Source organism: Sturnus vulgaris, chromosome 25, assembly GCF_052056855.1.
Source record: "Sturnus vulgaris isolate bStuVul1 chromosome 25, bStuVul1.hap1, whole genome shotgun sequence".
NCBI classification, from domain to species: domain Eukaryota; kingdom Metazoa; phylum Chordata; class Aves; order Passeriformes; family Sturnidae; genus Sturnus; species Sturnus vulgaris.
The window spans coordinates 7,269,715-7,295,390 of NC_142267.1; the positions used below are offsets into that span (position 1 = coordinate 7,269,715).

The window sequence follows — 25,676 nt, forward strand, 5'->3', positions numbered from 1 at the left end:
GAGCTGTACAGCACCAGCAGGCACCTGCACCCATTTGCATTTCTCCTTGCTCCAGAGGCACCAGGTGCAGTATCTACACCTGTATAATCCCATGGGGGCTGAAGTGAGCTTTAAGGTTCCTTCCAACCCAAACCACTGTGGGATTCTATGGTAGAACAGACTTCCTGATGTCCTGCTGTTTTCCTGAATGTTTTAAATGCCCCAAGTATTTGTTTTACTTCAAGTGAAACGAGTTGATTATAATCCTTTAAAGCACCCACCACACAATTATGGATTTACATGGAAAATTCCCCACTCCCAGAATTTAGACAGTTTCCATTCTCCTTAGAAAAGCTTGGGAGGATCCATCCCACTCCCACCACATGCTGGGTTGCTTCCCACCCTCTTCCCAAGAGATTTTTAACTCTTTGCTCAATATTTGCAGCCCGAAGTTGACATGGAGAACATGATCCCCAAAGAGAAGAGCCATCAGGCACTTGTAACAGACAGAGAGTGAGGAAGGACAGAGCAAGTCACTGAGGGGAATCACTTCCTGCAGCAAGGTGTGCTACCTGCAAGATACTCCCAAGATACCACTCCATGCAGTGCAGTCATAGGGCACCTCAGTAATGCTGCCAGTGATCCAGGGAGAAATTAAAGAGGCACAAGAAACACTTCAGGAATTGCAGTATGGATTCTGGTAGTAAAAAAAAAATAGTATTAGGAAAACCGTGGAAGAAATGGCTGGGTTATAAGGATAAGTCAACAGTGAGCTCTGTGAGCACACTTCCATTTCCATAGGTACAAGTAGTTTGGTTTTAAACCCCTTCCAATTTCCATTTGTTAACAAAGAGACTGGGAACCAGACATTCCTTCGGCAGTGGCTGTTGGGAGGGATTTCAGTCAACAACCACTCACATCCTTGTGTTTGACTCAGTGCTTTATTGGTAAGCACGACAGCACCTTGTAATTAACATGCGTGGTTGCTGGAGGTAATTATATCATAGTGTAGTGGTTACAATTCCAGGGGTCCTGGCACCCTCAGCATACTCGCAGGGAATGAGGCAGAGCAGATTATCAATGTAAGGTCACAGTGAATCAAAAGCCAGGTGGCCCCGCAGGATTTTCCAAATCCCATTCTGGTGACAAACCTGCCCAAAAAGTGGTTACCTTGGCAAAGCCACACCAGGCATGTAGGACTGCAGAAGGGCCTGGCAGGGGCTGATGGGAGGCACTGCAGAATTCCTGAGCAATGGCTCAGCCATGTTCCTTCTGCTGACCATTCCTTGAACTATTCTGAAGCAGGAAATTGCATGAAGGAGCACTCACCTCTGTGCATCCCACTCTTGCTGTTGATGCAGCCGCTGCATCCACTTGACTGCTCAAAAAACCTTAAGCTATTGTTTTTAAACTCCACACCTCTGCAGGAAGTTTTTAGGAGAGACCTCTACTCCTAAAGGCCCAAAAAATATAACCAAGGAAAACACCAACTTGGAGTCTACATTTATTGCACAGGACCTGACACTCTCTTGGCTGTATAAAGGCTGCAGATTTCAGGGTGCCAGTGCTCTAGTTCATGGAATCTCAGAAAGAATTGGGTTTGAGGGACCTTAAAGCTCATCCCATTCCAATCCCTGCCATGGGCAGAGACACCTTCCATTATCCCAGGCTACTCCAAGCCCCATCCACCCTGGCCTTGGACACTTCCAGGGATCCAGGGGCAGCCACAACCTACCCTTGTAAAGCTTCAGGGCATCAGGCCAATTCAGACTGGAACAATCCCAAACATGAACACAACTGTGTCATTAATCATAATTTTTATACACTACTAAAATAAAACTATCTTTATCAAGCAGAACAGACAATGCCTAAGTGCTCAAAATAGTTTTGAACTACAGTGTTCAATCTCCCAGCAGAAGAAATCACAGCAACCCTTTGGTCAATGAGGCTGTAGCAGCCCACACATCAAGCCTTCCCTTTTCCCACCCTGAAAGATTAATTCAAAATACAGTTTTGCATGATAATTAATGCCCTCACTTAGTTCTAAGAGTGACACCAGCATCACATGCAGAGCTCTGAACATGTGACGAGGAATCCACTGCCCAGTTTGTCACAGTCACTGAATCATAACCCATTGTGTTTGTGTCTCCCTCACCTGGAACCAGCACCCACAGCTCTGGTTAGCAGGGATTTCAAATGGCTAAAACCTCAATGCTGTCTCAAGGAAAAGTGGAAGTTTTTCTGGACTTGAAAAAGGAGCTGCTCCTCCATGAGAGGACCTTAGGGCTAGTGACTATGCCCCAAGTTTCACAGGAGGAATATCCTCTACGCCTCCCTTGTAAAACCTGTTGTACTAAGTGACGCTAAGAGAATGTGACTTCATAAAAGGACTATTTCTAACTAAAACTCTAATGAGCTTTTCAGGACCTTAAATGCCAATTTTTTTAATGTCCCAAGAAATTTAACTTCCAGCTCCAGAAAAATAAAACCATCTGCTAACTGGGCTGGAAATTAGGTATTTAAGTAGGAGACAAGGAGTGTCCCATTCACTTTCCCAGCAGAAGTGCCATGGGCAAGTGCCATTGTTTTATGTTTACTCTGATGCTTTTACAAGTCCTCCAGGAAGGACCCAACAGCCCATCCCCAAAGAAATGGAATACAGGAATTTCTCAAGTCTATTCTCAGGCCCTCCCAATTGGAATAATTTTACCCAGAGATTTCTACTCATTATGTTCAAAATGGCAGCATTTATGTTACAGAAAATCCACTGACTTTGGGAAAAAAGGCAGTGAAGGATTTGAGTGCAGAGCTGCCAACCTCAGAAATACAGACAGACTAACCAAGCAACATTATGATAAAGTGTTTATTCATTTTTTAAATATCAAATTTTTTTACACATAATTTGTTGATAAACAGTCCCCCAATATTAAAAAAAATCAAAAAATAATCAAGTGTGTACTACTTTGGGCAGAACCACATCCCATTGATGACACACCCACTCCTCTCTTCAGCCGCCTGTGAGGCTGCAGTGTGTTCAGCCCACAAGAGTCAATGACACAAAACACAATCAGCTTTAGGATTCCTGAGTATTGATTCCCTCAAGTTCCCTAAGTGAGTCTGTAAAACTCTGAAGCATCAGTCAAAATGTGACCCACACTGCTGCGCTTTGGGTCACAGACTAAGCCTCATCTACACAGTGCAGGAAGAAATCCCTTGAGCGCTTCAGAGGGGAATGATGTACATGAAACCAACCCCGTTTCCCAAGCTGACTTCCGAGAGAGGCAGGCAGAAATACCTCTGGATTTCTCCTCTTTGAATTTCTGTTAAGAGTTCTGGGGAGCTGTTTGGCAGAAAGTACAAGTCTGGTGAAGAAACCTCTAGGACCTGCTCCTCCTTTTGTTCGTCAATGGCATAGTTTTACAGAAAACGGATCTGAAGTTGAGCATTCAGCAAGTACACTTAAATATTGCTACTTTTGAGAAGAGGAGATGGCAAGAGGGAGAGACGGAAGAGGGGAACATGGAGGACGTACAAGGTTAACAGTCCTGGAGACTGAGTGTCTACATAGAAAGTTAAAGATACAAAGCAAGGAGGCAGAGATTGTCACGCTAACAGCATAGCTCAGCTCTGTCCTGCAGCAGATAAACATGCCAGGGATGGTCACCAGGAATATTCCCTCCTCTTACCCATGCCCAGAAACTCCGAGATGTTGGGATTCCACTAAACATCACCCCTGTGTTCACCTGTGGCCTCATGTACAAAAACACGCAGTCATCAAGAGGCCAAGTGAATTTCTTCAGTATTTTTAAGGAGAAAAGCAAATCTCAGAAACCAGGAGTAGCTCCAGGGCACACACAGAAAGAAGCTCTACAGACTCACATGGGTCCCCACAGGTGCTGGCAGCTTTACAAAGCAGCTTCCGAGCACTGCTTTACTCTCTAGAGCTGGACATCCATGGAGAATTCCCTTTGTTAAGTGATGTGACATTAGGACACTGCAGCAGTGGTTAATGAGGGGGAAGAGAAAAGAACCAAGTGGCTGATATTAGGCCGGAATACCTGGCTCCTTGGAAACCTGAACAGCTGTTGGTGGTACCTTTATCCCACATTGTAGCCAATAAGCCATAGGACTCTGCCATCCCTCCTGTCCTATAAATACTCCCACTCTGTGGGCCAGGTCAGCACAGAGACCAGCCAAGGGACTGCAGAGGCTAAACAGAGGATGTGCGTGTGCATGCAGCAGAGAGGACACACGTTGAAACAAAGACAACTTTTAGACAGTGTTCGCTAAACACATGTTCTATTACATTTTATTTTAACCTTAAATACTCACCACTGCCCCAATTTTATACTAAATCTTGCTCCTAAAAAAATTATTCACTAATTTAGCAGCACATAGCCATTCACTCAAAGCAAGGCTTGGAAATTAAGAGATTTAAATCACCAGGCTTGGACCTACTTGATACAAGTTTTAGAAATATTTATCAGTTGGGGGTCAAAGTTTGTTTCTAGCAGTTTGGGGAGATTTACCCATGGAATTCTAGCACTATGGATAAATGCTTCCAGACAGCTTTGGCAGAAGGGCAAGATTCAAAACTTATATTTGACAAGGAACAAAAGTGAGCACTGAAGCAGATTGGCTGATGCTCTAAAGCTTTTATAGCATAAATTCTGTATGCGCAGCCTAAGTCAGCGTGGCCATGAGAGCAGATCCTGTCACCAGCTTGGTGCAGAGCAACACCACTTGGGCCAGCTGAGCAACAGCTTCTAAAACAGTGATACAAGGGCCTAACACTGAGTGGCCAACACTGAGTAGCCAACATCTGCTGCTCTAAGCAGCTGGCAGTAGATCCACCCATGGCAAAGGGTGCAGGTTCAGCTCTCCTGCATCCAAGAGAGCCAACCTGCCCCTGGCTCTTGTGTTACTTTGCTCCCAGGGCCAAGTAACCAAGCCTCACCAAGCCCTGCAGTGCCAGTCAGACTCAGCCCTCTGAAGTCGCTCTGGATCTGGGAGCCTCGTTGCTGCTGCTTCTGATGGTGAACCAGATGCAGACAGGAATGGGTCTTATAGACCCTATTTCCTAAGGCTTCTAGAGACACCTGCTGATACTGTAATCCTGTACCAGCTCAAGCGCTGCCCTTCACAGAGGGGCTTCTGTTGATCTGAGGTGCTCATTGCAAGGAGAATATTAAACCACACCTTCGGCAGGGGTAACTGGGGGTAACTCCACCTGCCTGGTGAAGATGAGAAAGCTGCAGTCTGGCCTCAGTAACTCATTTTGAGCAGAGCCTCAAGTGAGTCATTGGATGCTGCTCCAGACAGCCAAACACTGCTTCCCATATGGAGCAGTGCCTGCTGCTGGCATCACAAGCAGAGGGATGTAAGCCAAACCTGTCTGGGACCTTTGGGTCTGGATAGTACCATCCCAGCTCATGGAGAAGCTCCACTTGACAGTGAAATACCTAAAGCCCTTTATTACTCTAAAGGATCTCCTGGCTGCCCAAGTGTCTGCGACAAATCTGACACCAGCACTTAGTGACAGCACAAACTCCTGTGAGGTGACAGATGAAACCAAATCTGTGTTGTTTTTAAATGCCACCTGCATAAAAACAGCCCAGCACACACATAGGAGACCTGCTAAAGCAACAGGGAACACAAACACCAGGACACAGGCCTGAGACAACCACAACACCACATGGAAGCCACGAACAAAAATGTGTCTGGTGCTGCTGAGCCATCGCTCCAGGTTTAGCTCAAATGTGTCAAGTTCAAGACGAACACCTAATACAGAGCCACTTCTGAGATTTGCAAGTGGGACTAAATCAAAGCTTCTACTTAAAATTTGGTTTCAACCATGCTTTCCTTTTCCTTCCCCAGCCCTGACAGTTTTGTGGCTTTGCAGAGCATCACAAAGGAGTTCTTTTCCCGTCAGAAAAGCATCTGGAAAGGGCTAAGCATAGCCTTGGTGAGGCCTCACCACTCAGGTGACTCACCAGAGATATCCCAGAAGATGGCTGTAACATGGAAGCTACATCAGTGTGTTTGTTCCATGAACCCTGCTGGGGAGCCCTTGCTCTTGAGGAGGTGTAAGATCAGCACCCCCAGCCATGGCATTCCACAGCCAAGAGGCCAATCAACTCCAGACATACAGACAAACCAGAGCAAAGCAGATTCTTCCTTCTTTCAATCACAGCCCTGCTTGGAGCCACTGAGATGTTCATTCCTCCCCAGGCACAGGGAGATTTAGAGCTGTAACACACAGTTGGTTTGTTAAACAAATTCATCATTAAGGTTTAGCCTTAAACTGGCTGAACTTGTTCTTTTTGCATGAGGAAAAACATGATGTGGGCAAGGCTAGAAAAAAATGTCAGTACTCCTTTTCCCTCCCCCCCAGACCTACAGTTAATACCACCACATCTTTGAATAAGTTAAAACGTATCTTGTAAGTTTTGGTAGCACCAAATTCTATCCCTTCCCTTCTTCTATCCCCATGTTGTAAACTGGAACACACTGGCCCAAGAACATCACAGAATATTCTGAGTTGGAAGAGACACACAAGAATCATTGACCAACTCTAAATCAAAGCATAAAAGGGTTTGGCAAAAATAAGCATCAGCCTTCCCCATGCACACACGAAAAACCCCTCGCTCCTCTGGCATAGCTTTACACATCCATGAGCATCTACACACATTTAGTAGCTCCCAGGATAATTTCAAAAGCTGGATGTTGGGTTCCAAGGAGCTGCAACAAATCCAGAGTCCACACTAGACTCAGTGCGCGCCTCCCCTCCTGTGCACATGTGGCCAATCCCCATCAAAACCTGCTTTGTTTCGGACAGGGCAGTGAGTGCAGTGGCTGCTGCTTTTTATTCGTAGCATTGGCAATTATTCTAAAATTGTATATTTAACTAAAACCAGCAGTTTTAATCCAGTATGAATGATTAAAAGCTATCCTGTCCACACAATGCAAGGACGTTTTCTTTCTTTTCAAAGCCCAAATCTAATGAGTGAAACAGAAGAGATGTGTTACTTTGGCTGCAAATAATTTAAAAAATCTGGCTCAACATTCTGCTTGTCCATTGTGGTGTGTCATTGAGATACTCCTGTAGGAGAAAAGATCCCCCAGTCAGCTCCCTCTTCCACAGTTACGTAGGAACAACGATGCTCTTGGCTAGCAAAATGAGAAGAGCAAGATCTGCGTTTCCACCTGCTTGTTCCAAGGCATGGAGAGCTTCCTGTGGCGTAAAGCCAGCACCGAGGATCCGGTCAACATCAGCCACAGGGAAAGCAGGAGTTGGAGAAGCCCCTGTGGCCAGTCTGGTATAGGCAGCTGGGGGATTCAGCAGTGGTTCCTCACTCCCACCCACTGGCCACGGATCTTCAGAAGCAGCACTACCACTTCTCCCAGGTGCTCCTGTGAACAGGCTCTGAGTATCCTGTGGTGCTCCTTCACCCGAAGCAGATGTGGAGGAAACAGGTGTGCTTTGCTCCAAAGTTGGACTAGGTGGACTCTGAGAACCTCTTGCTAAAACCTCCCTCTGCTCTGGGCTCTGCTGCTGGCCAGGGGTGGCTGCAGAACTCACCACAATCACATTGCTCTTACCTGAACTCTTCTGCCTCTCTAAAGCATCTCCCCCGAGCACAGGCTGCCCAGAACTCATGGGCCCGGTGCTGATGTGCTCTCTGCCAGAATCACAAGGCTGGCTCCCCTCTGCTCCTCCATCCTCAGACCTCGCCTCAGCAAAGGAACAGCTCTGTTCCTGGCTGGCTGGATCCGAGCCTTTCTGCTCACCTTCAGGAAGTCCCTTCTGCTGCACTGCTGGCTCTCTGTGAGCCATTTCCAGCTGTGAGACTTCTTCCGAAGCAAGGATCTTACCTTCTCCTTTACGACTGATAACCAAGAGTTTGTGAAGCTCTTTCAAGGCTGATGCTAGAGGGAAACATGGCTCTTCTGAAGGTCTTCCTGGATCTGTGTCCAGCTGTTGTGTGCTGGAAAGGGAAGAGCTGTCTGCTGCCAAATTATCCAACTCATGATACTCTGCAGGAATTTCACTAGTGCTTTTAGGCTGCAGGACATCACTGGTGCAAAGTGGATCACTCAAGGAGGACGGAGACTTCAGCAACTCCACCTCCATGGAGAAGGCCTCTGAGTTCAGGTTGGATATACATCTATTCTCAGTCTGCTGCTTTTGCTGCCTTGCTGAGCTCTGCGCTTCAGCTGCAGCTTGCTCCACTGCATCTATTTCCATGGAGGCTTCCATGTGCACATGGCTACAGGAGGCTGACAGTTGGATACTCCCTTTCACACAGGAAAGACCTGTTCTCTCCAGTCCATCTCTCATTTCCATGGGAGGATTTTCTGGCTGTTTGGCTTTTGCCATAGCAGGTTTCTCAACCCCACCAACACAGCAAGGAGGTTCTGGGTTAGTTGTCTCAGTTTGCTCCTCAAGATGTTCCTTTTCTGGCTCTTTGCACATCCGATGATCTGTGGGAAGCTCGTGTTTTTGCTCCTGCTCTGAAGACAGACAGATATCCTTATCCTGCCTGTGCCTGGCAGCAGTGTCATCCAAATTGACTTTTGTCACTTCCAGAGGATGTTCCTGACCATGATCTTGTCCTTTAGCATTACATTCCTTTAAAATGTCAGCACTAAATGTTTCTTTGAGTGTCTTCTGTGAAAGGTAAGCTGGATTGGAGCAGGTTGCATCTCCAGTGTGTGGGGAAGGGTCATTATTTGCCAAGGAAGAGCTATTGGAATGATGCTGTGAAACCAGAAGTTGTTCTTTTCCTGGGGTTATCTGGTGTTCAAGTGAAGAGTTGACGGTTCTAGGATCAATGGGCTCTGCAAGGCTGGACTCGGATGAGCAAATTGAAGCAGGGGCAGAGACAGAACGATCAAGTAACTGATTTGTGGGATTACAGATCTTGGAATTTAGTCCTGAAGACTGGACTGGATTTTGAAACCCATCAGAAGCTGGTAATGAGGGCATTTCCAGTGAGGTAGTTTCTTTGTCACTATTCTCTATGGAAGACAGAAGGAAAGGAGCAGTGAGGACACAACAGAAGGACCATGGCAGCACAAACTGGAACAGGTGGCTCTAAATACCTGGTCTGTGGCCCACTCCAGCTGCAGTAAACACACACTACATGCATCAAGGCTTCCGACGTTCTGTTTGGATTAGGAAACAAACACACCAAACTCGTGTTAGCATTCAGAGCACACACCATGCATGGTTACAGTCCTGCACAGCTCCCCTCCTGACTGTCCGGCACAACAGCAGGGAGACTGCAGGAGCTCCTGCCTCCCAGAAAGATTCTGCCTGGCAAATGTGGCACATCAAGGCAAGAATAATTCTGCCAGAGCACAATTTAAAGGCTGTTCTGTACTGTCTATGCCACAGAGCAGTCTGTGGGTGATACTAAATGCTTGGTGAACTCTACACAGTAAACCACATATGTCTAGTGCCGTACTCATCTGTTCTCCCTTTGGCTGGAGATACTCAGGAGACATATTTCAGGGATATGAGAACTGAGACGGCAACACAGTTCTTGGCTTGTGCTCCCAGCAGTGCTATCAGACCCAAGAGAAGGTGTTCAAACACCAGCTGGATGCAAAAGGGAAGTGTACAGATTGTAGGGGGAAAGAAATCCCCCAAAAGAACTGCTGCCCAAGGCTGGGAAGAGCAAAGCAAAGGAGAAGCAGCCAGAAGTCAAGCCCAGCTTGCTGCTTCCTTGTCCTCATAGAGAGCAGATGAATTGCAGATCTCTATCAGAAGCACCAAACACTGGCTGTGGTTATCAGGGGAGATCAAGTGACCTTATCTTGCCGACCGTCTGATCTCGCTGATGTATCATGGCTCTTGCACTCGTTAAATCACTCACACGACCTTTGCAGGAGCACCTACTCCGGATCACACATTCAGGTTCTGTGCTCTGTGATTTGCTGCCCTTTCCCTTCTCAAACTCAGTGGTCTTAAACACACGCCACTGGTTCTGCTGGAATCTCTTTTATAGTACTGGGGTACAGCTTGCCATGTCTACACCTCCAGCCTTGATTCCCTTTCAATTCACCAATGAGACAGAAATCTGCTTCTCTGTCCTCAGCCTTGTTCCTTTTATTCTCTGTTAACTAAAACCAGTGCAGTACCTTCTGTGACACCACTCCACTGCTCATCTTTCCTAATGGTGACAAAGAGTTTTCTGACAGAGGATATGGATGAAAACCAGAGGGATCCTTTCTGTTTCTATGTGGAATAATTACATTCACACTCTCTGCTCCCAAACCACCCTTCAGGGAGGAAGCAGAATTGTCTTTTGACCTGCTGGATCATTAATAAGGGTCTGATCAGACACATCAGGGATTTGCATTTAGGTAGCAGCAGGAGCGAGTTTTCTGCCAAGCACTCCTCAGTGTCCTCCTTCTCCTGGGGTAGTCACAGGAGCTGAGTCCCAGCCCCATTAGGGATATGGATCAAACCAAAACCGGGAACAAACTCTTCCTCACTAAGTGCACCATCAGGGATAAATTCCTCTCTGCACCAGGAGCAGCCTGAGTTGCTTGTGGTGGCAGTGACTTGGACTGAGGCTGCCTGGATGAAAAGGTGTATGTTGGGTGAACTGCCTGGCGACAGTTCCTCCTCAGCAAAACAGCTCCCGTTTTGCTGCCAGGTTTGTAAATCCTCCATGAGCACAGAGTTCCCCAGTGGTGGGAAATTGGCACAAAAGAACATCAAGCCCTCAGAGGTAAATAAGGACGTGGAGGTCCTGGATCTCAGTGAAGCCCACCAGGACTCCATCACCAGCTCAGCTGCCTCCCATACATGCTGAACCACCAGCAAGCTGACAGAAATCATGAGATGCCCTAAAGTGGGCTTCAGGGGATTAAATAAAGCTCAAGGATAATCTAGGTACATTCAAAACAAGCACTTTAATAGCCTCCAGGTGCAGGTAGCCATTTGTGTTGTACCATCTCCTGAAAGCCAGAAAAAATTCCTGCTGTTATAAAAGAACACACATATTGTGGGGAGCTGAGCTTCTTCGGAGCTGCATCACATTCTTTTTCTGTCCTTCTTCCGTTTTCTGGTTTTTCCTTTCTTGGTTTTCTTGGTACCGCCTAGCAGCAACTCAAGTTTTGAAAGAAAGAAAGAGGGAATGTGCTGACGTTTTAGGATACAGTCAACAAAAGCCTATGGGCCAGAGGCTGGTACTGTGTCTAGAACTGTCAGGACTGTCACAATCAATCTGAACAAGAGCCACTTTAGTTCTGTGCCTTAGTGTTCTATGAGCATTAAGTGAACACACAAAATGGATTTCCTATTCCCATAAATCTTTTACATTCCTCTAGGGCTCAGCATCAACGGAAAGTGTCAGAGTGCTGACTAGCCTGAATAAAGCCTCATGGTCCCTTAGAACCATATGTGGTACATAAGCAGCTTGGATTTAAGTAATTTCAGGCACTTTTCTATTTAAAAAACTTGTCTAAAATGCTTTTATTGTAAAGACTCACAGTTTGGGCTGAGGTTTGCTTGCTTTCAACAGAGAACTAAATCCAACCAACTATAATATCTGCAAAGCCTCATCCAAAGTGGAAATTATTCCAAAAGCTAACCCAAGCCTCATCAGGCTCTAGGTTTTAACAGGAAAAGAACTAATATTTAGATCTGCCAGGCTGTGGGAACAGACAAAAGCCCAAGCTCCTGAGCCTGACCTTTAGCGACATCAAAACCTAATCACGAGGTCAAATCCATGTTTCTGTTTCTCTCTACTGGCTGCAATTTCAGTTAATAAACGTTCAAATTCGGCTAGAAAAGTCACACATTTAAACTATTTCATATTGATTCATTAAAGCCAGACTTTCCTTCTGAGGTTTTTTACATTTTTGGAAAACTTATATTCTTAGGATGGAAGAAAATCGGCCAAAGAGAGCAATAAATGCAGTCCTGAGCTTGCCTTAATGTTATCAACTTCATTATGTGTAACTAACTGTTTACTCTTTGGGTTGTCGAACAGTAACTGGGAAGTGTTAAAGAAAAATTTCAGTGCATTTCAACTACATATATATATAGAGATAGATAGATCTATAAATAGATAGCTTAATATATATAAATTGTAGTATCTAAAGAATATATAAAATATATGGTTAAACCTTCTTTTCTCATTTCAGTTTTAAATACGTGTATGTTAGTCTTTAAAAATTAACGAGAAAAATGTTGAAATCAACTTGATCAGCTTAAACCTGACCCAGGCAAAAAGTTCTAGATGTGTGTAGGAAGTAAAATTTACTGCGTTCTTTCAGAGGAAAAATGAACAGCAAAACTCAAAGGTCTCTAGAGAACTCTTGGATATAAAATGTTATCTTTTAAAGTTTCAGAAAAGGCTTAAGGAATACACCCTGAGGTATTCACAGCTTCTCTGGAACAGCAGGGAAAAAATAATGAATTTCCCCTTCAGCTAAAAGCTGAATTAAGGGAGGAGTTAAACAAAATTTGAGTTTCAGTCTGGTTTTGGCTCATAGCTCAGCTTTCAGCTATTTTGGCTGAAAATAAAATCACTTAACTAAATTCTGCAGCCACCAAAACTCTGTGTAGCCATCGTATCTCTGCAGTGTTTGGATTCCAGGGATACTGGGAACAAAACTGCAGGAGGGTGAAAGTTCTCTTTGCAGGTCACATTTAAGGCTGAGGACGTGAATTCAGCTTTTGAACCTTAGAGCAACTGCAAGGAGGCAATTCCCCTTCCAAGGGCACGAGCACCATTCCAGGGAAAAATGCTGAAATAGTGCGAATTCTAAAAATTATAATGAATTTTGTCACCACTATAGCTGCTCTATTTTTATGTGGTGCAGCCAATATGAGCAGGGTTTTGGGAGCCTCCCCAGAGCTGTGCTCACACGAAGCGGCAGCTGAACCACGTCCCTGCCGGGCACTACAACGTGATCTCAGCCACAGACAACCATTAACCTCCATGTCTTGAAAGCCAGAAAACCAGAACGGGTGGGAAGCTGCACGGAGAGCACAAAATAAACAGCAAACAGCCCCAGGTGCCTTTGTGCAAGTTTTACAGCCCAGAAAGGAATAGAGAAGTGAACTCAGAGGCCACAAGCAAGAATAAAGCCCCTTCTCTCCACCCTTTACTGGCTGACGCTGCTCCCAGGAGCTGGAAGAGGAACTGCTCACAGACTTCCTGACATGCAGCAAAAAAAAGAGCACAGAGTCCTATTTCAGCTCGGCTCCTGCTGGTACCTGCTTCCTCTACGGATTTCTGTATTGCCTCTGCGAGCTCCTGGTCAGCGATGTCCTCGGGCCGCACGTCGTCGCGCCCCGCGCCGTAGGCCAGCCGCGCGCACTCAGGCAGCTCGCCTTCGGGCAGAAACGAGGTCTGCGAGCCTGTGGTGCCGATCACCAGCACGTTCTTCTTGAGATCAATGGAGCACTGCAAAAGAGCATCGACACATCAGGGGCTTGCAGAGAGCCAGGAGGATCCTGGAGAAAAGGAGAGAGAGATCAGGCAATCTGTCTCCAATGGGACAGCTCATAGCAGGTAAGGATGGGCTGGGAGTATCAGCTCTAACCAAAGGGCTGACTCAATTTGTAATAAATAATTCAGTTGGAAAGCTCTGAGCATCTCTGATCAGAGCAAAAAGCTCCAGGCAGCAGCCAGACACCCTAGAGCTGTCCATGATGGATGTCGTGCACATGCCTCCAGGCTGGCAGATCATCCACCACCAACTCTCCCCAAGAAAATCCTATGAATTCATAGGCAAGGCGTTTATGTTGCACTTCTCACTAAACCTGCAAGAGCTAGTTAACTGTTTCAAAAGAGATTTTGATACCTGATGCCTCTTAAGCATATCCAGTCCTAGGAGCATGTCCATGGGCTGTTCTTCAAGGATTGAGAAGGAGCACGCCAGGAAATCCCCTTCGATCTGCACCTGAGCTGAAACACAAGGGAGAGAAGTTCCCACTACAGCATGACAAATCTGCTTTCTGCTTCCACCTCCAGGGAAAGTCTGGGCGAATCTGAAACCCATCAGCACTCTGATGCACTGTTTTGGTCACAGAAAGTCTGGCCCTGTGCAATCCCCAGGACTGTCAGGCCTGCCATGGTCCCAGAATAATTATTTTTTAAAGCTGATGTGCCTAAGAACCTCGAGTCTTGCTTCTCTGACCCTCCAAGCTTGAGCGGCTGCTAACAATTTATTAGAGCACAAATCTAAGCAGCAGCAACAGCAAACAGAATTGATTTTTCAGTAATAAGGACAACGTCCTCCATCCAGAAAAGCTGCACAAGAGCACAGAGAGGCTTCTCTTTCCAAAGGAACAGCAAATACTGCACTGTGCTGGAACTCTTCCTGAGTAGCTCACCCTGCCCAGCTGTCCCACCCAAAACAGGGAAGGTTGTGGTGTTTCACGTTCACCTCGGGTTTTGCCTTCAGAGAACGTGTCCTCTACGTGTGCAGGAGCTGGGACTCCCTCACCTCAAAGTGTTAGAGTAATGCCATTAAAATACAGCATTAAATGAGACAAAAAACAGAGTTCTGTGCCCAAGACAAAAAAACATATTGCAGATGCACTTTGATTTTACTCTGCAGGAGCTCCTAACAATTACAGCACCAATCCTCAGTGACAAGATTGCAGGAAATGCAGTCAAACCCCTGGCTAAAGCTGCCCCAAAAATGCCAGTACTTACCTAAGTGCACTCTACCAATGATTTTCTGTGTCCCAACACCCTTAGCAATGCCAGCCCACCGCCGATCCACCAGCCTCATAATGTTGCACCTTTCAGCACAGGCTTGGCTCATGATAGTCATCTGGGCACCTACCAGCAACAGAACTTGTGTTAAATCCTGATGGCTCAGCACAAACTTATATTTTCTCCTGGAAGAGATTAAGATCTAGTACTCACTGGCTGGGAAACCGACCCACCTGCCCCAGGGCATAAAGGCTTCCTGTGACTCCCACTGTGCTGACCTGGCTGCCCACGCACGGGTTAGCACTGACTATTACTGTAGGGATGGAACAACTCCAAGAACATCCCCTTGCAGGATGTGGATGAGAACCACCACATTAAAGGTGTGTGAAATCCCCCTGTCTGCAAAATGAGATAAGACACACGCACATGGCAGTGACCTTCTAGGAAAGGAAGTCCCAGAAACTATCCCAGGAGCCCTAATCCAGGGTGTTCCCACAGTGCTTCTCTCAACAATCTGCTCTGCTCGCCCAGGCTGTGCTCAGGGTTCAGTAAAGTGCTCCAAAATCTTCTCATGCTTTATTATAGGAGTTTTTTGGGAAAATTACTATAATGTTTACTGTTGCCCTCAGTGAAGATGAGTGTGGAGAAAGCACCTGAGTCCACAAAGGCTTTCACAGGGTGTCCATTGACTTTGCAGTTGATGTAGAGCATCACCACCTGCCCAAAGCTCTCAGGTGCCTCTTCCATTGCTATTGTCATGTTCTCTTCAATGTTTTGTTGCCTGAATTTTGAGAAGAGAGAGAAGAATAAAAGTTTCTGTCAACCAGACCTTGTAACATCCCTCTGACACACAGACAGGACTGGAAATTCCACCTGCTGCTGCTCACCTTACAAACACACATTTAAATCATAGCAAAGGTTGCTTCCTTAGTGAAACACACACCTGGGAGCTGAAGATTGCTAGGAATTATCTCAGCTTAGTCCAGAGACACTGAATCATTCCCCAGCAGCTACTGCCCCTTCCAACCCCTGCCTAGCTCACACCTCGCTCCTGACAGCCTTGCGCTGCCAACAGGAACCTGCCACCCATGTTAACCTGGAGAACTCAGAGCAAAATACATGTGGATTCATTAGTCATGCCAAGGGTACACAAAGATGTTGCCAATAGCAATGGAATCCCACACAACATTAAAATCTTCAGGTTTCCCTGGTATCTTTCCTTTTCCAGGCATCAGAGCAGAGGGAGGTGAGCAAAAGGGCAGAAAGAACACCACCATGAGCACCAGCCCTTGGCGCAAATTCAAGCCGACAGAAAAAATGCTCTTCAAGAAATCCCTCACAGCCCCAGGATAATCTTGGAAGTGATGGGCAGCCGTAGTGACTGCATCCAAAACAGCTTTATCTCCCCAAAGAAGGGGAAAAGGCTTACATTCTGATGCCATTTCATTTTTCAAAGTGGAGTGTGAAATCTGGGGACAGCTCAGCCCAAACAGCTGCAGAACCTTGGGCACAGCCCCTTTATCTGTCCCTCATCTAAGGAAGGGAAGCGTTCCTGTGCCTCTGAGCAATGTTTCACTATCTACAAATGTCTATTTTCTGCATTGCCGAGTGTTTGTCTGACACCAACACCTTGTCAGTTGTAATGTGAGGCCACTACTACCACCAGTGAATTCTAGTTCTGACCAACAATGGGTCTGCACCAGATAGACACTTTGTTATCAGGGGAAAACTACCTGCCATGAACCGACTCCAGGATTTACCACCCAGCTGAAGAAATCAACCCTCAGCCCAACACAATTACATCTGGAAGGCAGCAAGTGGGAGCAAGCTGATGAGCACGATGCATTTCTGCAGAACCTCTCATCAGTGAATTAGCCAGACACACAACAATTAGCAGGATGCAAAACCAAATCTCAAGGGCAGCTGGGAGAAACAATGCCGTGTTGCTGTGCAGAGCTCAGCTGGGAGACAGCACCAGCCCAGCTCTCGGGTTCAAAGCCCCAGGCACCGGACTCACACCTCTCAAGAGGAGATGTGCTTTCCACAAGCGCTCCAGTCTCAGGAGTGGACCAGATCAGGCAGCTCCAAGACATCACATGCACAGACAACAGTGCTGTCACCTTGTATCATACAATCCCTGAATGGTTTGGGTTGGAGCAACCTTAAAGCCCATCCAGTGCCACCCCCTGCCGTGGGCAGGGACACCTTCCACTATCCCAAGCCCTGTCCAACCCTAAATACTTCCAGGGATGGGGCAGCCACAACTTCACTAGGCAACCTGTGCCAGGGCCTCCCCACCCTCACCAGGAGCAACACTCGGTGATCTCAGCTGGACAAATCTCAGCGATGGGGTGCAACTCCACACTCCCAAATCCCATCCTTCCCATGTGCAAAGGTGGCCCAGAGCATCATTCTGCAAACAAATTCCTTCATACAAGGCATGTGTTTAGATTCTGCCTTCTCTGAGAAAAAAACACCATGGATGGAAGCACACAGCAGTTTTTTCTCCCCAGAGAGGACCCCAAAGCCTACAAGCCACTTTGGTTTGTTACCTTATGTCTTCTTCTATCTTGGCCTGTGCCTCGAGATCAAAGGGGTCAGCGGAATAGAGCCGGATCCTCTCCTGCTCCCGCCGGGCTCGGTCCTGCTGTTGCTCCAGCAACACCCTGGTGAATTTCTCTGCGGGAACAAAGAGATAAAGAAATGCTTTTTATTGGAAATTACTCTTGCAAATCAAATTCTGGCACAGCTAATGCTTCTTTTGATGCCAGCTGAGGAATAGACTCGGCAACAAACAGAAAAAGCTTCTTCTGAGGGCAGCACAGATGGATCTCAGAGGATCACTGGCAAACTTGGCAACCTGCCGAGATGAAAAGCAACTGGACAGAGCTCGCTCTTCTCATGTCCTTACCCAAACTGCACAATCAAACTCAATTTCCTGGCACATATATTTTTATAGGGAAAAAAAACCAAAAAAAAACCCCAAAGGCTAATGACAAAACTTCCTTCAACGTTTCAAGGAACATGGCAAAAACAGAGATTACAATCCCCAAAGATGAATGCCTACCACTGGAAGCAGGAGGTAGCCAGGTCTAAATGCACACTTTAACACCACAGTTTTTAGATTCCCACTTTCTGGATGGCCTCTGGCCATTTTTTACACTTGAATAGGATCACATACGTCCCCAAAAGGACTTGGCAGTCCGTGCAGGTATGCACACAGGGGAGGTTTGGGTTTGCTTCCAGAGATGCCGATCCCAGGAAGCAGCTCTGGCTCAAAGGCTGTTATGTGCTCAGGGAGGTGTTGGGTATATTTGACTGTTGGATTTTTGAAATCAGGCTTCTGTACAGCAGGTGCCTTCATCCAGCACAGCTACAGGACATGGATTTATGCAGATATTTGGGAATCCGAGCTGGAGCTGAGCTGGATCAGTGCCCAAACACTGCCAGTAGCAGCAGTGCAGCACAAGGGCAAAACCAGTCCAAACTACTTCCTCCAGACAGTCCAATGCAGCAATTTGGGAGTGAAAATGCACATCTGGGTCAAAGTTTGATGGGCACAGACCAGGGAGAGCAGCAGAGGAGCCAGCTCTGGGTGTCTTGGTCTTAATCTTTGGTTTCCTGTGCCAAAAGCAGCACCCCTGCTTAAGGTGATGGGAAAAACTCCCAGCAAGATGTGTGAAAAAGCCTTAGAGTGCAAAGAATGTAGCTTCAGCTCTGGATATGAACTAAAGACAGAGTTAAAAACAGAATAGGCTGACAATATCCATGGAAATTCCTCTCTGGTTTCCTGTAACAGAGAGAAATCACTCAGATGTAACCCTGAGAGTGGATAAAATCTCCTGCTAGAAGCTCGCCTTCATTTATTTCTCCACACTCAACAGGATCTATTTCCCAACTAAACATCCTGCAGAGGTTCAGGAGCTCATCTGCTGCTACCCAAAACTCCTCTCTTTTCACACCTAAAGGACACCAGAGTTCAAACCTTTCACCACAGGAAGAACAGGGGACCAACATCAGCTGCAGAGGAAGTGAAGGACAAGGTTTCAACTGTGCCCAAAACACACAGATGCTTCCCGGATTAACAGAAACTTACACATTTATGACTATTTCTATTGAGAAAGTTCCTAAAAGTCACCATGTCCTTGTTCCTTTCCCTCTCCCTTTCTGCAGTTCACTTCCATAGCACATGATCACTATTGACAGAGCTGGGTTTGGAATGTGTTGCTCTCTGCCGAGTCCTGGCAGGATCTGGGATGCAGTAAACACACCACCTTTATTGGAAAATGTGCAGTAAGGAGTGTCTTAGTGTAAAAATCAGGAGCTGAGTCACTTGTGTTCACAGACATCCAAATTACCTGTGCATCTGATATTTCTGAGTAGGAGATAATAAAGAGGATATTAAAGATGCCAGGCAGGAGAAATACACCCAGAAATGGAGGAACTCTGCATTGAGTGCTCACCGAGGTCCCCGCTCAGCAAAGCCTCGGCTAGGGGCGGGTTGCGCTCCTTCAGCAGGGACAGCTCGTGGGGGTTGGCCAGCAGCATCTCCCGCAGCAGCGCCGGGTTGTCCAGGCCCTGAGGGAACGAGGGCGCGTCCGGAGGCGATGGGCGCGGACGCTGCGCCGGGGGCTGGTGCTGCTGCGTGGAAGTCCCAGGAACGGCGATGCTGCTGAAATCTATCCTGGGCAGACCTGAAAGGAAAAGCACAGGTGTCGGTGCTTCATGGCTGCAGCTCTGCTGGAAAAACCACAAGAAGGATGAGCTGCCCTCAAAGCTGCAAGAGCAGATTCTGTGAGCAGCAGTTCGTGTCAGAAGTGCAGTGATGTCCCCAGGTTACTGGGTTAGCAACACTGGTGCATTTATGTAACCCGTCTCGTCTGTCTGTCCCATTTTTAATCCCCTGAAATGCACTTGCTGACTAGCTATTCCCAGCTTCACAAACATGAATCCCTCATGGAGGGACTGCAGGGCCCAGTGGCTCTGAGGCACTTCAGAGTCTCTCGGTTAAAAAAAAGCAGGGGGGAAAAAAAGTAGTAACTTTCCTGCAGACCTGCATTGCAGGTACCCATCCTCCAGCTGAGGAAGGACGAGGACCTCAGCAATGCTCCCATGCCCTTCTCAGCCTGTGGCACTTTTTCTAGGGATATTTTATTACAGGGATTTGCTAGGAGGGGCTGTGGAAGGTAGGACAGAGGCACAGAGCTCCACTCAGGCATTTGCAGAGGAGCCTTTGGCACACACACATGATTAAGCCACTGGGTTTGGCAAGATGTGGCTTCTCAGGGAATCTGCCACAGGAACAGGTTCAGGACACACGTCCATAGAGGCTGTTCCTGGGTCTAAGCCACTCATGCCTGTGCCATCACATCCAGCAGGAAGGGAACCGGTGGTTGTTGGAAAATTCACACACCTTTACCAAGCCTGTTCTGAACCAGTCACCTGCTCACTGCCTCCACACTTCCCCAAAGGAACAATAAAATGGCATTGACTTTCTCAGAATAAAACACTGAATCAGAAGACAAGCCCCCCGACTCATCCCAGCCACCTTCCCTCCCTCAGCAATTTGCGCAGAAGGTGCTAAAGGAAACTGACAGGAGCTGGTGTTGGGTTAAGTGTTGATGAATCTGCAGGCACGGAGCCTTTCTCACCTGGAAAGCGCATGGAAGGCCGTGGCTCCACGGTCTCCTTCTGGCGCAGGATCACCACGTCCCCATCCTTCAAGCCATAGGAGGCCAAGGACCTGTTGTTGTCGGTCAGCGGCCGCTCTGCATAAACAATCTGTGCCAGGAAAGCCAACAGCACCAAGCAGAGAAAAAGTTAAAAAAAGGCACAAGATGTTATTTTGTTATAGAGGGAAAAAAAAAATCATTCCAGTAAATTCTCTGGATTCATCTCAAGCTTCAGAATGGAAGGTGTGATGTCCTCACAGGCCCAGCCTCAGGCACTGCAGGGCCTCAACACATTCATGGCTGGACAATACGGGGTTGGTCTTGCTGAAATCCAGCTGTGGTTTGACAACTGGCACCACGGAGAAGGGCCGCTTTCCCCTGATCAGAGGCCAAGATCATTAGAGGGAAGCAAGTCTTGACCAAGACTGTCTGTCCACATTCCTAAACTCCACGATTACACAAGCCCAGATGTTTTCTGCAGCATTCCCTGCCCCAAGTCATCACCCACTGACCCTGGACCAACTGCAGACATGCCAGCAGCACCAATCCAGGTAGATCCAGGGATGATCCAACCCAACAGCCATCATTCTGTCTCTTCCCACAACACAGCTCCCAAGAATAACCAGTTTTACAGGGACCTCAATCATTAGCTCAGTGCTTTCCAGTTCACTCCAGTGATGCAACTCTCCAGACTCAGGGCACCCAAAGGCTCTGCTCCTGAGACTGCCATCAGCCCATGCAGGGAATTAACTTCTTGTAACTACAAAACACATACTCACATATCCATTTCTGGTTTGGTAACCTGATTTAACAAGGGGTCCACAGACTAAACAAACAGTGAGATAAAGGTGAATAATCCCCACAGAACATTTCCATGAACATCAGATTTGTAATACCTACAGAGGCCCTAAGCTCTGGGAAAGCCCAAAATATAACATAAAACTGGAACAGAAACTCCCAGAAATGGTATCTGGCACCAGGAAGGTTTCTGTGCTGTCACTGGAACACAGTGACACCAGGCAGATCAGCCCAGCTGCCTTCTGCCCTGGCAGCAGCCCAAAGTATGGAGAACTTTGCCTAAAACTCTCAGGCACACGATCAAATTTCACAAATACCACCTTGTTAGCCAATCGCATCTCTTTGGGGCTGGAAAAGGCCAGATCAGCAACAACACGTTTTCCACAGGTCGGGACTGGCCAAACCACATGGGAGAAGCTTTCACAGTCCTGGTGTGGATGGGCTGTGGCTCTGCCTAATGCTATCATAGGGAGCAGATCCAACAAGATCCCAAAAAACCAATCACTACCTGTCTTAAGGTCTGGTTGACACTACAGACTTCCCTGCTTCACTCCAGCAACTCCAACATCTTACACAGACTATCCCTGTGGCACTCGGCAGTGAAGACCCATCGTCAGCAGCAGCGCCAAGGCAAGACAAGGCAAGAGGAACACAAATGACGAGAACCTCATGGGGCAGCAATCAGAGAATTGAATTCCATATGATGGAACCAGGCACGAGCTTCCTGCCTCCTCCCCACCACCACAGTGTGCAGCCTCAGTGCTGCCTCACACACCGGGTCCCTTCCAGGGCCCATGTACAGATTTGAAAGTGAGTGGCCTCAACCCCACAAGACACCAGCGGCACCACCACGGTCAGTTGGTGCTGGCAGAGCCCAGCAGAGCCTCTCACATTACCAGCATGAGTCGGTGCCACCGCAGCAACAGCCAGTGTATCATAAATCCCAGCTGCACACCCAAATCTGAAATGGCAGATTCCCCGTGAAGACACTCTGGAAGAGACAAGTTAATCAGTTTAAGTGAGGCTTTACCTCTGTCATCTTGCTAGGATTGGATTATGAGCGTTCGGTCTTACATCCCAGACAATGAATTAAGCGCCTGGCACTCGCCATGTCCATTAGCAGCACAGATTAATCCCCTCCTGACCCATTCTGCTTCACTCTTAAAACAAACTGATTGGATTTTGCTGTCTTTTGATTGTCTGGTTCGTGGCAGTTTTGCTGGCTGGCAGACACCAGACACGGGCTCTTCTGGAGGTGACTCAGACAGGGATGCAGGCACTGATGGATTTACTGTGCATGATGCCAGAGGGTAGAACCTTCCCATGGAGCAGGGAACCCCAGCCAGGACTGCTGGACACCACCTGCAGACATCAATCAAGCCAAATCCTGGATCCATCCAATATTCCTGAGCATGGCACAGATGGAGGGCACAGAGAGAAAATAAAGGAAGGGAAGGAATGAAGAGTGTGGTTCTGCTGAGAGCCTCCTACCTCCTCTCCCGGAAAGCCACAGCCTTGGTGTGTGGAGGAGACTGGAAAGTCAGATTATTTCCCCTCGCCTCGGCCAGCTCCTCTTATCACCACAGCCACCAGCAGCCACCTCTGTTATCTCAGCGACCTGTGCCCACAGCCGTCCCTTTGACACCTCACAGCTCCTGCCCCACCCCAAACTGCAGCACCCAGAATTCACTGCCCAAACCAGCTGGGATTAACCCTCCTCCCCATACTGAGTGGTTTACTCCACCCTTACAATTAAATTCATCCTTTCTAGTGACAACACAGCACCTTCAATGCAACATCCACCTTGGATGAGGAAAAAGGGCAGAAAACAGCCAAGTCTGGTAAATGTAAAACGGCCTATTTGTGATTTAACAACGCAAAATCCTTCCACACAAGAAGCTGCTTCACTGATAACTTGTATCTTTATAACTTTCTCACAGAATAACTGAGGCTGGAAAAGCGCTCCAAGATCATCAGGTGCAATCCCCACTTTATCCCCAGCCCAGAGCTCTGAGTGCCACATCCACATTCCATGGACACCTCCAGGGATGGGGACTCCAAACCTCCCTGGTCAGCCCCTGCTAAGGCCTGACCACCCTTTCCATGGAGAAATTCCTCCTGATGTCCAACCTGTTCTCCCCATTGAAGGTCCTCAAAACATCTCACAAACATCAGGGAGAAAGAGAAGAGAGAAGAGCAGGAAATAACTGCCTGGAAAACACGACACGACGCAGCACAGGATGATGCACGAGTGGCAGATGGATGAGCAGAAGGAAGGCAGAGGTGGCTACAAAAGCGCAGCGCTGCTCCCCTCGCCTGGAGCTGGCAGCACCCAAACCCCACACAGGTCAGCTGTGCTGGAAAAACTCAAACGAGAGAACTCCTGATAAAAAATACACACAGAAGTGACTCCTCGTTATCCTAAACCAGACCCGGAGCTGCAGGTCACCATGACACAAGAGACAACGGTGACAGTGAGGTCACTGGTGACATGCTCCAGTTCATGCCTGGAGAGGTCAAAGCCACCACAGAGCTCCCCACACAGGGGTTGTCCCCAGACCTGGGAGCTCACTGGTGGCTGTGACACAGCCACGGGAGGGCTGCTGGAGCACAAATCTTTGTGTGACGTGGGTTCTCCCTTCCCACCTGCCCAAAATCAAAAGGTTTTTTTTCCTAAAAGAGAATCCACCCTACCTGGATTTCCTACCCCTGCTGAGACTGTTTCTCTCTCATCACCAACCTGCCATTCCAAATCATAAGGCTCTCCCAAGGCAGAGGGAAAGCCAAACGTTGGTAACCTGTTGGGTGAGGGACATCACAGCTCCAGGGCTGCCCCTGCAGCAGCTCTTCCAGCGCTGACTAATCCTGGCTTGGCTGGAAAAACACTTTGTTAATTTAGACTCGGGAAGCAAAAGCCACCACCGCAAAACTCTACAAACTGCCAGGCATGGCCGGCGCCGAGAAAAGGAGCCGACACCGCCCTGCCCAGGACAAACGAGGAGGAACGGCCAAAAACGCGGGACTGAACCCAAAACATGATCAAACCCCAGACAGATGGCCCAGAGCCGCCCCCACACGCAGCCTCCCCCATGTACTGGCATACGAGTGAGCCCTGAATCCGGGCTGGAGGGGGATATTTGCTGGGAAAACCACACGGATGTGCCTGTTCGGTCCCCAAACCTGTGTGGAAAAAAGGGAGGAAAAGACTGAATGTACTCTTTCCGTCCCAGACCGGGCAGGGGCTTGATGGGATACATAAACCGTTTCCCGAACATTTCAGCCTCGTTTCCTGGGGTTTGAGGAGTCCACGGGCCACCACCTTCCCCGCGCTCCGACTCCTGTTCCCCTCGCTCCAATTCCTTCCCCGTTTAAGCATTAGATTCCTCCGAAACCTCAACACAAAACAAACCAAAACAAACCCTCATTATTTTCTCACTTTCAGCTGCGCGGCGGGCGCGGACAAAGCCTTTCCCGGAGAGACCACAGGTCACTGGGGACTCGGAGCCTTCTCCCGAATGGATTTTGAGGGAAGAGCGAGGTGTTTCTGCTCAAACTCGAACGCTCCGCGAGGGGAGGGACCGGGAGGGATCCACCACCCCAAACAACCCCAAACTCCGGATGGCCGGGGCGGATCCCGGGAGACACGGCCGCTCCCAGCCCAGGAGACCCCCGACTCTGCAGAAGAAGGAGGCACGGCCGCTCCCAGCCCGGGCGACCGGGCCCGGGGACACCGGCCGGGCCCTCCCCGGCGCTCCGGGCGGGGGCAGGCCCTGACCTGGCTCTCGGCCGCCGGGATGCCGGACTCCAGCTCGCAAAGGGCGCGGAAGTTCTGCAGCTCGAAGTCGGCGTCCACCTGCAGGTTGAAGGTGATCTCGGAGCGGTCGCGGCGCAGGCAGAACACGGTGAGCAGCATGGCCGCCCCCGCCCGAACCTGCACCCGCCGCCGTCGCCGCCGCCGTCGTCAAGCGCCACCGTCGCAAAGCGCCCGCCCCGCCGGTTAGGCACCCACGTCAATCGGGGCCGCCCGACCAATCAGAGGGCGCAAGACGAGAGGCCCCGCCCTCTCCCTAACCCGCACGTGGGCGGGGCCGGAGGGGTCCGGGTGTTCCCTCCGGTGCCCGTGTCCCCACTACGCCTTGGGGTTCCTGTGTGCTACGGTGTCCCCACTGCGCTTCTGGGGTCCCTATATCCCACGGTGTTCCCAGGGCGCCTCTGGGGTCCCTGTGCCGCCAAGGGATCCCTATGCTCCTAGGCGTCACTAGTCACCGGTGATCCCCGTGTACCCAGATGTCCTCCGGCCGTTCCTGTCCCGTGATCCCAGTGCCCCTTGTGGTCCCTGTGTCCCTTGTAGCTGTATCTCTGGGTGCTTCTTTGCCCCATGGAGGGTCCCTGTATGCCAAGGCCCCTGTGCCCTCAGCGGTTCCTGTCCCTCCCCCACTCCAGACCCTTTGTTGTGCTTTTTGCGGTGCCCCAGACTGCCTTTTTTGCCTTTCAGCACTCTCCAGCCTCAGCACTATCCGACTGCTCCCTCCCAGCC

General features: G+C 48.5%; 1 protein-coding gene across 1 annotated transcript; it reads right to left on the minus strand.

The window, feature by feature from the left end:
• Positions 1-2,828: 2,828 nt before the first annotated feature.
• On the minus strand, positions 2,829-25,113 carry LOC106860528 (uncharacterized). The gene is made up of 9 exons (XM_014888407.2): positions 24,915-25,113; positions 20,321-20,450; positions 19,133-19,363; positions 17,222-17,348; positions 15,323-15,450; positions 14,667-14,795; positions 13,810-13,913; positions 13,220-13,409; positions 2,829-9,000 (listed from the first exon to the last, which is right to left on the minus strand). The coding sequence occupies exons 1-9, from the start codon at positions 25,050-25,052 to the stop codon at positions 7,124-7,126; spliced, it is 3,054 nt and encodes a 1,017-aa protein (XP_014743893.2). The 5' UTR covers positions 25,053-25,113; the 3' UTR covers positions 2,829-7,123.
• Positions 25,114-25,676: the final 563 nt, after the last annotated feature.